General features: G+C 39.7%; 1 protein-coding gene across 4 annotated transcripts in view; it reads left to right on the forward strand.

The window, feature by feature from the left end:
- Positions 1-200: 200 nt before the first annotated feature.
- Positions 201-14,151, forward strand: part of RTN4 (reticulon 4) — a 73,911-nt gene continuing 59,960 nt past the window's right edge. Inside the window, exon 1 of one of the 4 annotated variants that reach the window (XM_047782071.1) lies at positions 201-1,034. In XM_047782071.1, the coding sequence (XP_047638027.1) occupies positions 461-1,034 (574 nt within the window). In that variant the 5' untranslated portion in view covers positions 201-460. The remainder of the gene's footprint in view (positions 1,035-14,151) is intronic. The other 3 variants (XM_047782075.1, XM_047782074.1, XM_047782072.1) reach the window with 3 other exon arrangements.

A 14,151-nucleotide genomic window follows, 5' to 3' on the forward strand; every position in this document is an offset into this window, starting at 1 on the left:
CCAGTCCCAAACCCCGCCCATCGAACCCACCCCGGCCGGTAAGAGAGAGGAAGTGCAGTAAGACCCACCTACTTTTGTCTTTTTCCTTTTCCGTTGGGCAGGCTGGTTGTCGGTCATCTCTATCGTTTAGATGATTGGCTTGCTCTTCTCGCGCCAGTCCGTGCCTCTCCCTGGCGGGGAGGGTGAGTCACGCTAAAGTGGGCGGAGTGTCGGCTGGCCTGTCTCCTTTGCTCGTCTGGGCGGCGGCGGCAGCGGCAACTGGGGACGGGGCGGGTGGCGCATCACGGGCGCGGAGGCAGGAGGAGCAGTCTCATTGTTCCGGGAGCCGCCGCCACTGCAGGTCCCTCGGCTCGCTGGGCCCTGCCCCTCTTAGTCTCCCCACCCCCCACAACCGCCTGCGGCTCAGAGAAGCGTCTCCCGCGGAGGCAGCAGTTGCAGCATCATCTCTGACCCGCCAGCCATGGAAGACATGGACCAGTCGCCTCTGGTCTCCTCGTCCTCGGACAGCCCGCCCCGGCCTCAGCCCGCGTTCAAGTACCAGTTCGTGAGGGAACCCGAGGACGAAGAGGAAGAGGAGGAGGAGGAGGAAGACGAGGACGAGGACGAGGACCTGGAGGAGCTGGAGGTGCTGGAGAGGAAGCCTGCCGCCGGGCTGTCGGCGGCCCCTGTGCCCACCGCCGCCGCCGCCCCCTCCCCCGCCGGCGCGCCCCTGCTGGACTTTGGCAATGACTTCGTGCCCCCGCCGCCCCGGGGGCCCCTGCCTGCTGCGCCCCTCGCCGCCCGGGAGCAGCAGCCGTCTTGGGACCAGAACCCCACGTCGTTGGAGATGTCCGCGCCCTCCCCACCGTCTGTTGCTACAGCCTCGCCCTCCAACCTCACTGAGGACGATGAGCCTCCGGCCCGGCCTCCCCCTCCTCCTCCAGCCGGCGTAAGCCCCCAGGCGGAGCCCGCGTGGACCCCGGCCGCCCCGGCCCCCGCCGCGCCCCCCTCCACGCCGGCCGCGCCCAAGCGCAGAGGCTCCTCAGGCTCAGTGGGTGAGTGCCGCGCCCTCTGCCTCGCACCGCCCCTCGCGCCCCTCCCTCTTTTGTGTGCTGCCCCCAGAGGCTCCGGCCCAGCCTTCCTCTCCGCCCAGAGGGGCTTTGTCTGCAGACCTTGGGGAGAAGGCGCCCCCCCCTGGTGGGAGACGTGGGGAGCAGGGTGGGGCGGCCAAGGAAGCTGGGGCTTGCTCTTTATTGTCCGTGTGCTTTTAGGGAACACGTGCACCCTGTCTGCTCCCAGGTTCTTCTCTCTGGTCCCCCTTACACTGCGTCCCGGAAGTTAGGCACCCACCCCTTGCTGGAGCTGGGTGTTTATCGAGGGACGAGGGGTGTGGATTTCTGGGGTTGACTCGGTTCCGGGGTGAGGATGGAAAGAAAGGCCTTGGCGCCCTAATCTTTTGTCTGTCCGTGTCAATGGCTTCTAGGGAGAAGACGCAGTTTTGCTGTTGGGCTTTACCTGCATTCAGCAATGACCCCCCCTCCTCACCCTTTGCTCGGCTTGGGTGGCCTTTTGCGCTTCTTCCCCTCTCTCCCCCGCTGTGCTGATGCCCAGTGGAAAACGTCCACTTTGACCCAGCTGCAGTGAAGGGAGAGCGCCTCCAGTGGTGTGGCGCGTGGAGGGTTGGGAAGCAGAGTTCTGGCGAAGTCCTGCCACCGCCCAGCTTACCCGGGTTGTGATGTGGCGACTTCCCACCAGCTTAACAGAGCCAGGGAAGTGGGACTTGGGTATCTCGTTACGACGGGGCGCAGTTCTGCCAGGGGTTCTGCTGCAGAGTGAGAGGAATCGTTGTTATGGTGGAGAGGTTTAGTATCTTAATGCATCGTAATTGAATAGTAGAGAAAAAAAGGAAAAGGCAAAATGGTTGACATTATGAAAGAAGAGAAAACCTGTGGATTCCTTGTCGGGAATAGGCCAGTTGAAATTGTGGCAGATTTACCATGAGACTTAATAAAATGTTCTGAGACATGTTTTTATTTACTGGTTTAGAAATACTATTTCGTAGTAAAAAAGTAATACTCTTTTTGTAGTAAAAGTAATATATTTTAGGTCCGCAAAGACAGATGTGCGTAGTGTGCAAATAGTCGGCAAATCTTTTCATTCACATGACTACCCGGTTGTAAGTTATTTTTAGGAGCATTGTTTTATTACCCTTTGCATCTTAGCAAATTGTCCATTTCGGAAAAGAAAAAAATGAGATTTGTTCGAGATTGAGAATTCATCTCGTTAGACACGTCATTAACTTATTAACACGTAGCTTGATTTTTCTGAGACAGAAAGTGTCTCACTAGTAGGATCTTAATGTAAAAACTGAGCAAGAAGAAAGAATCAGGTAGTGTAATAGTCTGCTGAGAAATTGTGTTAGCTTTGTAGGATTTTAGAAATGATTCTTTTTTCTAGAAAACAACTATCAGTCTGAGGTCATAGAAGAATTTTTTTTTTTCTTCAGTTCACTTCTGTTCCGTAGTGGGAAAAACAAGCCAATAGTGATGTTTCTGCATAACATTTTGATATTTACATACCCCAAACCATTACTAAAAACAGTAATCTCTACACTGAAGATAGTAGAATTAAGGAGAAACTCATTTTTTCCTTTTCTGAGTAAAAAACACATTTTAGAGAAACTAAAGTGAAGTAGAAAAATATCAAGTGATAAGAAATTTGCAAATGGAAAATGTTATGATTAATGAAAGCATACTAATTTGTCATCTTGTATTCCTGTATGGAAACAAAAGAGTTCTGTTCTTTGAACCTTGGAGATTCAGGAGGTGACAGCATTCTCTTGGAATTTTGACTTTTGGAATACTAAGTTTGGAAGACAAAGGAGAGAGAATATTACCTGCTCTATTTTTACATAATTCCCTACTTCTGTATTGATGTTGCTTATTTGGAAACTTTAGTTCCTTTAGAAAATGAAGGAACATCATGCTTTTGATCAGGATATTTAAGTCATTTCACTGAGTCTAGCTTTCTTAACAGTTTGTTCATTCATTCAACTGATTACCTATAAAGAGACAGGTACTGTGGTAGGCTATGAGGATATAGCTATAAGTAAGACACATGTGCTCCCTATGGGGGAAGTAGAGAAAATAAGCACATAAATAACTCAGAATAGTGTTAAGTGTATGAGAAAAATTAGAGGATAATAGTGTGGTAAATGATTGATATGTGTGGGAACCTTTTTAGGTAGGGTGGCACTGAGAAGGGCCTTTCTGAGGAGGTGAGATTTGAGTGGCAGAGATAAAGCATTTCCAAGATGCTCCTAGGAGGCAAAAGACCTGAGGCAGGAATGAGCTTTGTATGTTTGAGAATTTAGTAAGACTGCTAGTGAGAAAAACCAGGGGGAGAAAGTGTAACAGAGTGGGGAGATTGACTATACTTAGATCATGCGAGGTCTCTAAGCAGGCCACGGTAAATTTGACTTTTTAAAGTATTGCTTATTTTAGAAATATGTTCCTTAATTATATTGGGATTTTGGAACAAAAATATAGTTTTGAAGATTCAGAAGAACTAAAGGGCTGATGTGAGTAAAGACAAAGAACGTGAGAAATGTGCAGAGCATGGTTAGACACATAAGAACAGTCTGACTGGAGGAGGGTTTATGTTACTGGGTATGGTAGATCCCTGACACTTGTATTTAACAATGTTGTTTACCCCATTTTTTTGAAAACCATGATTTCCATCACTTGGTAGGTTGTAATTTTGCTGTTTGCTCTGGTACTTGAAGCATCCATCCTTATTGCAATGTAGTAAATGAAGTAAGACTGAAGCTTCTTGCCTGCTGACCATTTTTCATGGAGAAACATTGGCTTCAGATGGTTTGGTTAACCTAGGCTTTGAAGATATGGAAGGGAAACCAGATAGCAATTGAATTGAGAGAAGTGCAGACATTCATTAAGGATGACACTGAGTTGATCTCTGGATGTATTCTAAGCCAGTGTTAATTAAGATTGAAAATGTATGGTAGATCTGGATTCTGAAGGGTATTGCATGCAAATTTAAGGAATTAGGGTTTTATTATCGTGCTTTTATCCATGCTCTGCTGTTGACAGTTGCCCTTGGTTTTGGCAATTTATGTTATAAAACAAAAAATGTTTTTGTTACTATTTCCAAAGTAGAAAGTCACTTCATTATTTTTCATCTTTTCCTGAATTTCTGCTTTAGGCATTAGGAAACTATTGAAAATTATTGAGCTGAAACCTGGCATCATAAAAGAAGTGTTAGGGGTTCCTGTCGTGGCGCAGCGGAAGCGAATCTGACTAGGAGCCATGAGGTTACCAGTTCCATCCCTGGCCTCCCTCAGTGGGTTAAGTCTCTGGCATTGCTGTGAGCTGTGGTGTAGTACACAGACTCGGCTTGGATCTGGCGTTGCTGTGGCTGTGGCGTAGGCCAGCAGCTGTAGCTCTGATTAGACCCCTAGCCTGGGAAACTCCTCATGCCGCTAGTGTGGCCCTAAAAAGCAATAAAATAAAATAAAATAAAGTAAAATAAAAGCAGTGTTAGAAAAGCAACGGTATTCAAGATAGGTTGGAAAGAAAAAAGGAACTATTTAGAAAGATTTTGCAATAGTTCTGAGAGAGGTGAGTAGAGCCTGAACTAGTTCATTTAGTAGTTTATTCAGTGAAAATTGAATACAGGGAAGAATATAAGAAACTCTAGGAAGCATAATTTCTTTGTCTCTGAATCTTTATATTTAAGAAGAGATTTTATAAAGAATAATTGATAGTACTTGGAGGCCATGGATGTAAAACAATGAAAAGAATGTTGGTGCTTTTTAAATCAATGACAACAAGGAATGGAATTGATGAATTTAGAGATTCTGAATAATTTCTCTTGTTAACCATTTTCAGTTTTCTGACTGAGTATAAAAGTTGGGAGCGGAGTTCCCGCCGTGGCGCAGTGGTTAACGAATCCGACTAGGAACCATGAGGTTGCGGGTTCGGTCCCTGCCCTCGCTCAGTGGGTTAACGATCCGGCGTTGCCGTGAGCTGTGGTGTAGGTTGCAGACTCGGCTCGGATCCCGCGTTGCTGTGGCTCTGGCGTAGGCCGGTGGCTACAGCTCCGATTCAACCCCTAGCCTGGGAACCTCCATATGCCTCGGGAGCGGCCCAAGAAATAGCAACAACAACAACAACAACAAAAAAAGACCAAAAAAAAAGCAATTTATTTGAAACACTGCTGATCCGAAGTCCCAGTTTAAATAGCACTATTTATTTATTTATTTATTTTTTTGCTTTTTAGGGCCACATCTGCAGCATATGGAGGTTCCCAGGCTAGGGGTCTAATTGGAGCTACAGCCACAGCAATGCCAGATCCGAGTCGCATCTGTGACCGACACCACAGCTCACGGCAATGCCGAATCCTTAATCCACTGAGCGAGGTCTGGGATCGAACCTGCAACGTCATGGTTCCTAGTTGGATTAGTTTCTGCTGTGCGATGACGGGAACTTCCAATAGCACATTTTAAAGGTATTTTGCTAGTCTAGTTTAAAAGTACCAACCACATGGATGATATTTCTTGATTTTTCCCTAGGACCTCTAAGTAGAAGTAAATGTTGTAGATACACTGTTGTTACAGTACATTCTTTGAGACTTTTTGTTCCTGTTTCTAAATATAGACCCTAAAAGGTCTCTCTGGGGGTGTCAGCACCAGGAATGGGAAGTGCAAGAGCAGAACCATAATTCATCAGCAGTATTTAAATGAGTGGGTGTGACCTTTGTGGCTAGTTAATGTAGGACATAGGCATGTGGAGTGGCAAGGCCCAGCTCTACTGATGCTAAGGTCTTCTGAGATGGATGGCATCATCATTCCTTTCAACGCTAAAGGAGGAATTGATAATTTTACAATTTAACTGATAGTTTTTTGTTTCTTGGAACATTGACTATTAATTTTTAAGTTGCTTTACTCATGTGTTCCTGTAACATTCTAAAAGGACAAAAAGACCAAAAAAAAAAAAATTGTAGGTAAAATTTGTGACTAAATTTGCTTTAAGATAATAGAATTTTAGTATGTGTATGTTGCCTTATCTCTTTTTTTTTGGAGAGATTTTAAAAATTATTTTTACTTTTTGCTATGAAAAATTTCAAACATAAAGACAGAATTTATAAAACCTCATTTAACCATCACTTAGCCCCAACAATCATCCACCCATGGCCAATTCTGCCAGTCCTGCACCCTCATAAGTATTTCATTATGTAGCTTGCAGACCGTTAAATACTCCTTTGCAAAACATAATCATATTATTCCTACTCAGATATGAATAATATTTGACAATAATTCATATCAAATATTCAGCCAGTGTTTACATTTTGTTATGCAGTGAATGTCATAAATGACTTCTTTGAAACAGTTTTTAAAAAAATCAGATTCTAAATAAGGTCCATCTATTGCAATGGATTGATTTATTGTATAGGTCTCTTAGTCTGCCTGTGAGTTCTTCCTTGCTTGCTTGTAGGTTCTGCTTCTCTGAAATTTATTTGTTGAAGAGGGCAAATATGCTTTTTAAGTTTTAATGTGTTTGTTAAGATATAATTTACATACAATAAGGTGCATGGATCTTAAGTTTCAATAGTTTTAGGTTCAGATATAGAACATTTACATCATCTCAGAAAGATCCCTTGGGTCTTTAGTAGTCAATTCATTTCAATTCTGTCCTCCCAACCCCTCAATCCCAAGCAACCACTGTCTGATTTCCTTCACCATAGATTAGTTTTGCCTATTATAGAGCATTATATGAATGGAGTCACATAATATGTACTCTTTTTTGCCTGGTTATTTGCATTCAGTATGTTTTTGAGATTTATTAGTGATGTCGCAAGTATCAGTAATTTATTCCTTCTTACTACTGAGTAGTGTCCCATAAGATCACAATTTGTTCATTCATTTGTTGATGAACATTTGGACATAGTTTCTGGCTTATAAACAAAAGAATGCTATGCACATCCTTGTATAGTCCTTTTGGTCGACACACGTTTTTCCTTTTTCTTGAGTAAAGAGAATAGAACTGAGTGAGAATAACAGAATTGCTGAGTCATGGGATAGGTATATATTTAACTATAAGAAATTGCCAAATTGTTCTTCAAAGTATTTCCACTTCCATCAGCAGTGTATAAAAGTTAGTGGTTTTACAGTCTCACCAACATTTATTATTTTCAGTCTTTTAAATTTTAGCCACTTTGGTTTTAATTTAGGTCTCCCTAACAACTAATGAATTAGAGGATTTCTACATGTCTGTTGGTTACTTGTGTATTTTCTTTTATGAAATATTTCAGTAATTTGCCCATTCTTACTTTGGGTTGTATGTTTTTTCTGATTTGCAGGAGGTTTTCTTTTCTTTCTTTCTTTTTTTTTTTTTTGTCTTTTTATGGCTACACCTGCAGCATATTTTCCCAGGTTAGGGGTCAAATCAGAGCTGCAACCACAGCCACAGCAATGCCAGATCCGAGCCGTGTCTGCGACCTGCACCACAACAGCTCGTGGCAACGCCAGATCCTTAACCCACTGAATCAGGCGAGGGATCGAACCCACATGCAGGAGTTTTTTAATACATTCTGGGTAAAAGTCTTTTGTCAGATACGTGGATTGTGAATGTATTTTCTTAATCTATAGCTTGCATATTAATTTCATTGATGGTTCCTTTTGATGATTATAATTTTCTAATTTTGATGAAGTCTTAGTTTTTCAGGTTTTCTTTTATGGTTAGCGGTTTCTATGTGCTAAGACATATTTGCCTACTGGTTGTGAAGATATTCTGTTTTCTTTTAGAAGCTTGATAGTTTTAGCCTTTATTTCTAAATCTGTGATCCATCTTAAGTTAATTTTTGCCTATGGAAGAGTTATAGATCTAAATTTATATATATTTTTCCATATAGACACCTAGTTTTCTCAGCAGAATTTTTTTTTTTTTTGAGGAGGTGGAGAATTTGTCTATCTCTAATGAATTGCTTTGATGTCTTTGTCAAAAATCAGTTGACCATATAAATGTGCCTATATATGTGCATCTACTTTGTGCTATTGATCTATTCGTCTACCTTTATGCTAATTCCAGACTGTTTTGATGACTGTAGCTTTACAGTAAGTCTTAAAATCAAGTAGTGTGATTGATTTTTATTCCAACTTTTATCTTTAAAAAATTATTTCATCATTTGTAGGCCCTTTTATATACATTTTAGAATTGACTTATTCATTTCTACAAAATGTCTGCTGGGATTTGATTGGGATTGCACTGACACCAGAGATTACTGTGAGGAGAACTGACATTTTAGGTTTTGAGATTTTTACCTTATTACAAGCTAACAAGTTAGCCTTTGTAGTTCATGGATGCTGGTAGTAGACATAGATGCCTGGGCCAGAGACAAAGGGCTTTATTACTCATAACAACGATAATAGCCAGAATGTCACCATTTTCTTGTGCAGGTTTCCTGAGTCCCATTTCCCATAGGGTAACATGGACAGGGCCAAGTGATATTTGTGCTTGCTATGGATTCCTCAAGGAGAGGAGCCTTGAATTTAGAGAAACTGAACCTTCCACTACAAAATAAGCATGTCTGCCTGTTACTTAAGAGGAAGACACTATTTTCATATCCAAGGCTGTTTGCTATATAAACATCTTTGAAAAAATAATCAGGAACAAAGACAGTCAATGCCAAGCCTCTGTTCACAAGATATGCAGAAGCACAAGAAACTCAGAGAGAACTCTTTCCTAACACACAGCAATATTAGGTCTTCCTGTCCATGTACGTCTCTCTCCCTCTGATGTTTTAGGTCTTCTTTGAGTTCTCTCAACAGTATTATATATAGTTGAGTTTAGCAGTTTTGGATCTCTGTTGCTAAATTTATTCCTAAGTATTTTTTTGTTGTCGTTGCTTCTATAAATGATATTAACATTTTTTTGTGTGTGTGGCTGTGCCCATGGCATATGGAAGTTCCTGGGCTAGGGGCTGAACCTGCACCACAGCACTTACAATGCTGGATCCTTAACCCACTGAGCCACCAGGGGACTTATTAAAATTTAAAAAATTTTCCATTTGTTGGTTGCTAGTATTTGGAAATATAATGATTTTTGTATATTCTTCTATCTTTCCTGTATCCTTCCTAAATTCACTTATTACTAGTTCTGGTAGGATTTTTAGGTTGTTGTTTTTTTAAACAATTAGAATTTTTCTAACCACATTGTCCTATTATCTGCAAGTTAAGATATTTCTACTTTTTCTTCATCTTTATGCCATAAATGTGGTGAGAAGGCCTGTTGATTCCTTGCTTTTTTTCTGCATCTTGAGGAAATGTGTTTAGTCTTTCATTGTTAAATATGATGTTGACTGCATATTTTCTCTAGAGGTCTTGACTTTTAGGTTGAGAAAGTTTCCTTTTATTCCCAGTTTGCTGAGAATTTTTATGAAATGGGTGTTGAATTTTATCACATGCCTGTTGGTGTCTATTGAGATGATCATATAATGTTTCTTTTTCATGCTGTTAATATAATACTTTTTGAGAATTGCTGCACTTGAGAGTTCCCTGGTGATCCAGGGGTTAGGATTAGGTACTTTAACCACTGTGGCTTGTGTTCAGTCCCTGGTCTCGGAACTGAGATGAAGGATCTCATCAAGCTGCTGCCTGCCTTGGCGAAAAAAAAAAAAAAAAATTGTTGGATTCATTTTGCTCATATTTTATTAATGATTTTTGCATGTGTGTGTAGGGGTATTTTTCTGTATTTTTATTTTCTTTTAACACCCTTGTCTGGTTTTTTGTATTAGTGTGTAAATTTGTAAAACATTTGGAAAGTGCTTGCTCTTCCTTTATATAATGAAAGAGTTTGTATAAGCATCCTTAGATGTTTGTAAAATTTAGTAGTGAAACCATCTGGCCTTGGAGTTTTCTTTGTGCAGAAAATTTTAAATTATAGATATACTTTCTTTAAGTGATAAAGAGGTATTCAGATTTTTTTGTTTCTACTTGTGTCAGTTTGGAAACATGTACCTTTCAAGGAATTTGACTCTTTAATCTTAATGAGTGGACATCAGGGAATTTGTCCACTCCCCTAAGTTGTCTACTTCATTGGCATAAACTTGTTTATAATATTCTCATATGTTTTTAGGATTTTTAATGAAAGTCTCTCTTTTATTTCCAAACTTGTTTTTCTTGATTATTTTAGGGATTATCATTTCTATTGATCTTTTCACAGAACCAGCTTTTGGTTTCATTGATTTTTTTTTTTTTCCCTCTGCAGTTTTTCATATCATTGGTTTTTCATATCATTGGTCTCTGCTGTTATTTTATTTATATTCTGTAACTTATTTGGGTTAATAAACTCACTCTTCTTTTTTTTTCTTGTTTCCTTGGGTGGAAACTTTAAACTTTGAATTTAGCCTTTTTTTCCTAAAAGCATTTAGAGCTATAAATTTCTCTTTAAACATTGCTTTAGCTGTATTCTGCAGATTTTCATTATCATTTGATTTAAAAATTCTTTAATGGCATTATTTCATTCTTTTTTTATGGCCGAGTAGTATTCCATTGTATGTATGTACCACATCTCCTTAATCCCTTCATCTGTCAATAGACATTATATAGTTTCCATGTCTTGGCTCTTGTGAATAGTGCTGCAATAAACATAGGGGTGCATGTCTCTTTTTGAATTATAGTTTTGTCCAGATACATGCCCAGGAGTGGGATTGCTGGATCTTACAGTAAGTAGTTCTATATTTAGTTTTCTGAGGAGCCTCCATACTGTTTTCCATAGTGGTTACACCTCCCTTCTGATAATATTCTTTGATCCATGAGCTATTTAGAATTTACAAACATTTGGGGATTTTCCAGAATTTTTCTGTTTTATTGATCTCAAATTAATTCATGTGCTCAGAGAACATACACTGCATGATTTCAGTCCTTTTAAATTTATTGAAATTTGTTTTATAGATCAGGAAATGGTTTATCTTGGTGAATATTTCATGTGTACTTGAGAAAAATGTGTATTCTGTTGTTGGTTGTAGTGCTCTGTAAAAATCAGTTCATTGGAGTGTTGTCTAAATCATCTATATCCTTATTTTTTGAGTGTGTGTTTACGTGCATGTGTGTATAGTCTATCACTTAACTGAGAGTTGAGCAGAGTACCCCTTGTGGCTCAGAGGAAATGAACCCAGCTGGTATCCATGAAGATAGAGGTTCTATCCCAGGCCTTGCTCAGTGGGTTAAGGATCTGGTGTTGTGTGGCTGTGGTGTAGGCCGGCACTAGCAGCTCTGATTTGACCTCTAGCCTGGGAACTTTCATATGATGCACCTGTGTCCCTAAAAAAAAAAGAGAGGGTTGAGCTTTGCAATTTTTAAATAAAATTTGTAGATTTGTCCTTGTTTCCCTTTAGTTTCTGCTTCACATACTTCCCTTACACTTTTCTCACATACCTTTAGTGTTGTTATATCTATTTAGTGTTATGTCCACTTAGTTCTTTATGATTATCACATGCCCCTCTTTACCACTGGTAATCTCAAAATAATATTCCTTGTCTTTGACTCTACCTTGCTTGACTTTTTTCTTTTTCTTTTTTTTTTGTCTTTTGTCTTTTTAGGGCCGCACCCGTGGCATATGGATGTTCAAAGGCTAGGGGTCTAATTGGAGCTACAGCTGCTGGCCTACACCACAGCCACAGCAATGCCAGATCTGAGCCACATCTGTGACCTACACCACAGCTTATGGCAACACCAGATCCTTAACCCACTGAGTGAGACTAGGGATGGAACCTGCAACCTCATTTCCATTGCGCCACAATGGGAACTCCTACGTTGCTTGGTTTTAATAGAGTCATCCCAGATTTTGTAGGATAAGTGCTCAGATGACTTTTTTACACTCTTTTAGTTTTAACACACTTGTGTTTTTAAAGTGTATGTTCTCAGGCCTTAAATGACATATTAGAGCAGATGGACTTAATTGATATTTTATAGAGCATTCCATCTAAAAGCAGCAGAATATAAATTCTTTTCAAGTGCACATGGAGCATTGTTCAGGATAGATCACAAGCTGAGCCACAAAGCAAGCCTCAGTAAATTAAAAAAATTAAAATCATATCAAGTATCCTTCTTGACCATACCACTATGAGATTAGAAATCAACTACAAGAAAAAACTACAAAAAACACAAACATACAGAGGCTGAACAATATGCTATTGAACAACTAATGGATCACTGAAGAAATCAAAGAGGAAATTAAAAAAAAACTGGAGATAAAACGAAGACATGATAACTCAGAACCTGGGGGATGCATTAAAAGCAATTCTAAGAAGGACGTTTATAGCAATACAGACTTATCTCAGGAAACAAACAACAACAACAACAAAATCTCAACCTTATTCAAAGCAGCTAGACAAAGAAGAACAAACAAAACTCAAAGTTAGTATAAGGAAAGAAGTCATAAAGGTCAGAGCAGAAACAAATGAAACAGAGATGAACAAAACAGTAGAAAAGATCAATGATACTAAAAGGTGGTTCTTTGAGAAGATATCATAATTGATAAACTTTTAGTCAGACTTATCAAGAAAAAAAAGGGCCCAAATCAATAAACCATGAAATGAAAAAGGAGAAGTTATAACTGACGACACAGAAATACAAGGGACCATAAGAGACTACTGCATGCAACTGTGTGCCAGTAAAATGGACAGCTTGTGGGAAATGGACGCATTCTTCAAAAGGTACAATCTTCAAGACTGAAACAGGAAGGAATAGAATATATGAACAGAGCAATTTAAGTACTGAAATTAAATCTATAATTTAAAAACTCCCAACGAATCAAAGTTTAGGATCAGATGACTCCACAGGCGAATTCTGTCAAACATTTAGAGAATAGTTGACATCTATCCTTCTGAGACAATTTCAAAAAATCGCAGAGGTAGGAACACTTCCAAGTTCATTCTGTGAGGCTACCATCATCACCTTGATACCAAAAACAGACAAAAAAAAGGAAAGTTACAGGCCAATATTACTGATGAACACAGATGCAAAAATCTTCAACAAAATACTAGCACACTGAATGCTACAATACATTAAAAAAAATCATTCACTGTGATCAAGTGGGATTTATTCCAGGGATGCAAGAATTTTTCAGTATCTGCAAATCAGTCAGTGTGATATATCACATTAACAAATTGTAGAATAAATACCATATGATTATCTCAGTAGATGCAGAAAAAACTTGTGATAAAGTTCAACATCCATTTATGAAAAAACTCTCCAGAAAGTGGGCATAGAGTAGACATGCATGTCTTACAAAATAAAGGCCGTGTATAACAAACCCATAGCTAATAGCATTTAAAAGATCAGGAGCAAGACAAGGATGTCCTCTCTTGTCACTTTCATTCAACATAGATTTGGAAGTCCTAACCACAACAACCAGAGAAGAAAAATAAAAGGAATCCAAATTGGAAAATAAGATGTAGAACTGTCACTGTTGAAGATGACATGATACTATATGCATGGAAAGTCCTAAAGATGCTACCACAAAACTAATAGAGGTCATCAATGAATTTGGTGAAGTTGCAGGATACAAATTAATGCACAGAAATCTCTTGGCACAGATATCCGTTGCACTAACAACAGAAAATCAGAGAAATTAGGGAAAAAAATCCCATTTACTATCATATCAAACAGAACAAAATGCCTAAGAATAAACCTATGCAAGGAGGTACATGACCTGTACCATGAAAACTGTAAGACACTGATGAAAGAAATAAAGATGACACAAACAGATGGAAAGATATACCATGTTCTTGGATTGGAAGAATCCATATTGTCATAATGACTATACTGCCCAAGGCAAGCTACACACCCAGTGCAATCCCTATGAAATTACCAATGGTGTTTTTTGCAGAGTTAGAACAAAAATCTTAAAATGTTATAGAAATGCAAAAGACCCTGAATAGCAAAAGCAATCTTGAGAAAGAAAAACAGCAGGAGGAAGCAGGCTCCCTGATTTCAGGCAACACCACAAAGCCACAGTAATCGAAACAGTATGGCACTGGTACAAAAACACAGATCAGTGGAACAGGATAGGAAGCCCAGAAATAAACCCATACACCTATGGTCAGTTAATCTATGACAAAAGTAGCAAGAAGATACAATGGAGAAAAGACAGT

This window comes from Phacochoerus africanus, chromosome 5, assembly GCF_016906955.1.
Source record: "Phacochoerus africanus isolate WHEZ1 chromosome 5, ROS_Pafr_v1, whole genome shotgun sequence".
Lineage (NCBI taxonomy): Eukaryota > Metazoa > Chordata > Mammalia > Artiodactyla > Suidae > Phacochoerus > Phacochoerus africanus.